This window comes from Orycteropus afer, unplaced genomic scaffold (assembly GCF_000298275.1).
Source record: "Orycteropus afer afer isolate SDZICR_OR568_19922 unplaced genomic scaffold, OryAfe1.0 scaffold00381, whole genome shotgun sequence".
Lineage (NCBI taxonomy): Eukaryota > Metazoa > Chordata > Mammalia > Tubulidentata > Orycteropodidae > Orycteropus > Orycteropus afer.
In genome coordinates, this window is record NW_006921968.1 from 1,167,036 (window position 1) to 1,169,810 (window position 2,775).

Below are 2,775 nucleotides of genomic sequence, written 5' to 3' on the forward strand. Positions count from 1 at the left end.
TTCTGACTGCCCTGCCTAAAGCCTCATAATACTTTGCCAGTCTGACTCCAATATCTTCTTTATTTTAAAGGCAGATACTACAATACATTTTTAAAATTCCCAAGGCCAATGTATTTTATAGATTGTCTACTGTCTGCCCTTAAAATGTTCAAGCTGACATCCCCACGGGACATTCCAGCCTGCAGATGTTGCAAGAGGTGACCTACAGGAGAAACATTGTTCATGCCCGTGTCCTGTTTTATATTTCAGTGCTCGGTCACATGCAACACTGGAATGCAGACAAGGTTCCTACGATGCGCTGAGAAGTTTGTTTCTGGGAAGTACCGAGAGCTGGCCTCCAAGAAGTGTCTGCACCTGCCCAAGCCTGCCCTGGGGCTGGAGCGTGCCTGCACCCCAGCACCTTGCCCCAAGCACCCCCTGTACCCCGCTGCAGGGCCCCCACGGGCCGCCTGGTTCACCTCACCCTGGTCTCAGGTAGGGACGCTAAACTCTCATTGGGTGGGAGGCCTGATGCTGATGCTGGCTCGGGCGGAAGCATCTGCAGGGTTCTGTCCACAGTGAGGATTCGGCAGACTAGAGACCTTCTCCGTGGGGTGCTCAGTGGTGATGCTTCTGGGGTCCCTGAGGTCACACAGGCCTCCTAAAGTGTCACCTGACTGAGTGTAGGAACATGGCATGAGCTTGGCAAAGTTGGGCCAGAATTCCCCATAGATGTGAGTGAGTTAACCACAGAGCGGCCTTCCTCCTCTCCCACGTCTCCCTGGACTCTCAGAGCAAGTCCGCCGATCCTGCCCTAGCCACCTGTGCTCCATGTCCCGCACCTGCCATGCACTGCGGACCGTCACACACACCATCGGTGGCTCTGCTCCTCGGCTCCTTTGTTTCTGGATTCTTCTGGGTCCCTGGGTCATGTTCTCACTCCTGCCCCTCCCACTGGGGTGTCTGCCCTCTGAGCTGGGCGCACATCCACGTACAGATGTATTGGGGTTACCACACTCTGAGTTCTCATCTGTTGGCCAGGGCAAGTCTTTTTCTGAGTGACACAGCAGTTTCTTCTCTACGACAGACCCATGCTCTGTGATCCCCTCCTTTCCAGAGATATGAGGGAGAAGGAAATGAAGAGAAGAGGGGTTGGATTTGGGATGGTGACCTCATCTGTGTCTATCTCTCCACTGTCTGCTCCTCACACTCCTGTTCTCTGGAATGCATTTATAGAATCTCACACTGGGGACGCCAACAATTAAAGCAGTGACAACAGCTGACATCAACTGAGAGCCCCACCTGCTGGTTTCTCATGCGTTGTGGGGCTACGGTTCGTGTCTCCCTTCCAGCAACCTGTAGGAGGTCCCAGGAGTCTCCCATTGCACAGATGAGAAACTGAGGCCCAGAGAGCTGTCGGCCCGGAGCCAGTGAGAGGCAGAGGCTGGCTCAGCCCCTGGCCTACGTGTACTATGTGATTTCAGCTCTGGCTGTACACGTGGGCTTCCTCTGTGGGTTGTCCTGAGCGGTGCACAGCAATGCTGGCCACCAGCCCACTATGGCCTGCCCGCAGCTTCCGGGCAGCAGGAAGGCTGCATAGAGCAGGCCCGAGCCCCTTGTCACCTAGGGTGGAATGTGGTTTTTCATGAGGAAAGGCAGGCCGCAGGCGTGGTCATTCATTTCCTGCTTCCGTGCCCCTCATCCCGGCAGGACTTCATAACCCCATTCAGGAGGTCCACCCCTCACAACAAAGGGGAGAAGGTGTGTGTTTCAGTCACACAGCAGCAGGGGCCATTGAGCCACACAGATCACAAGGAAAATTGCTCCACGTCCTCGCAGACTCTGGCCTTCCTTGATCCTCACAGCCCTTCCCCCAAAAAGCACTCGAACCAATGCCTGTCCTCCATTGCTGTCAAAGAACCTTCCAGGGCCTGTGTCTCTGGAACACGTCCCAGGGGGCCGGCCAGCTTGTCATAGCACAGGGACAGTGCAGTTGGCTGCATGGGGCACAACCGCTGTCCCCTGCCCACCTCGTGCCACTGCCCACAAAGTGCTTCCTGCCTGGACAGACCCAGCGGTCACCTTTGCTGTCTGTCCATGCCTTCCCTGCTTCCTGCATTCACATGGCAAACCTACAGCCAATCGGGGCTGTTGTACTTGGACTTGAATCCCTGCCTTACGGCAGTCACTGCTTTGCCACAGAGATTATTATAACACACACACTCTGTATATTTGCCTCTATACGTGTACACGTTTATATAGGCATGTGTATGTATTTACATGTGTGTGTAGTCCACAGTGCCAACCACAGAGCCTAATCCATACTAGCAGTAAAAGGAACATGTGCTGACCATGTGCATCTGAAAGAGTATCCGATTCAGAGAACCAGACAGAGCCGTTGCTCACAGTCTTTGTCCCCACAACGTCCCTCACCTGGTTCACAGTTGCGGCAGACACCGGCCTTAAGGTTGCTCCTGTCGTCTGTGGACATGGCATGTCCCACTTAGGGACCCATTTATAGTGCCAGCATTTTTAGAAGACCAAAGGCAGCCCTCACTCCCTTAGCCCATGCTATCTCCCCACTCAACTCCAGTTAGATTTGAAACAGATGCATCTGGCTTCCCAGGTCAGGTTGCCAGCTTGCAGTGGGCTGGAGATTTGGAATGTGTGTCTCAGATCAAGAATACTCCCCGAGTATCCGAGTATGTTTCTCTGATCAGATGGGGGATGAGAGTTCACAGAGAAAGCAAACGGAGTGTAGCTGACTAGCTAGCAAACCTGCCCCAGCTTGCTTTT

At 53.9% G+C, this 2,775-nt stretch overlaps 1 protein-coding gene across 1 annotated transcript in view; it reads left to right on the forward strand.

Annotated features, from left to right (window-relative positions):
• The window catches only part of ADAMTS16 (ADAM metallopeptidase with thrombospondin type 1 motif 16), a 361,524-nt gene that overhangs the window by 349,935 nt on the left and 8,814 nt on the right, over positions 1–2,775 (forward strand). Inside the window, 1 exon segment of the mRNA XM_007953260.1 lies at positions 250–474. Within this exon segment, the coding sequence (XP_007951451.1) occupies positions 250–474 (225 nt within the window).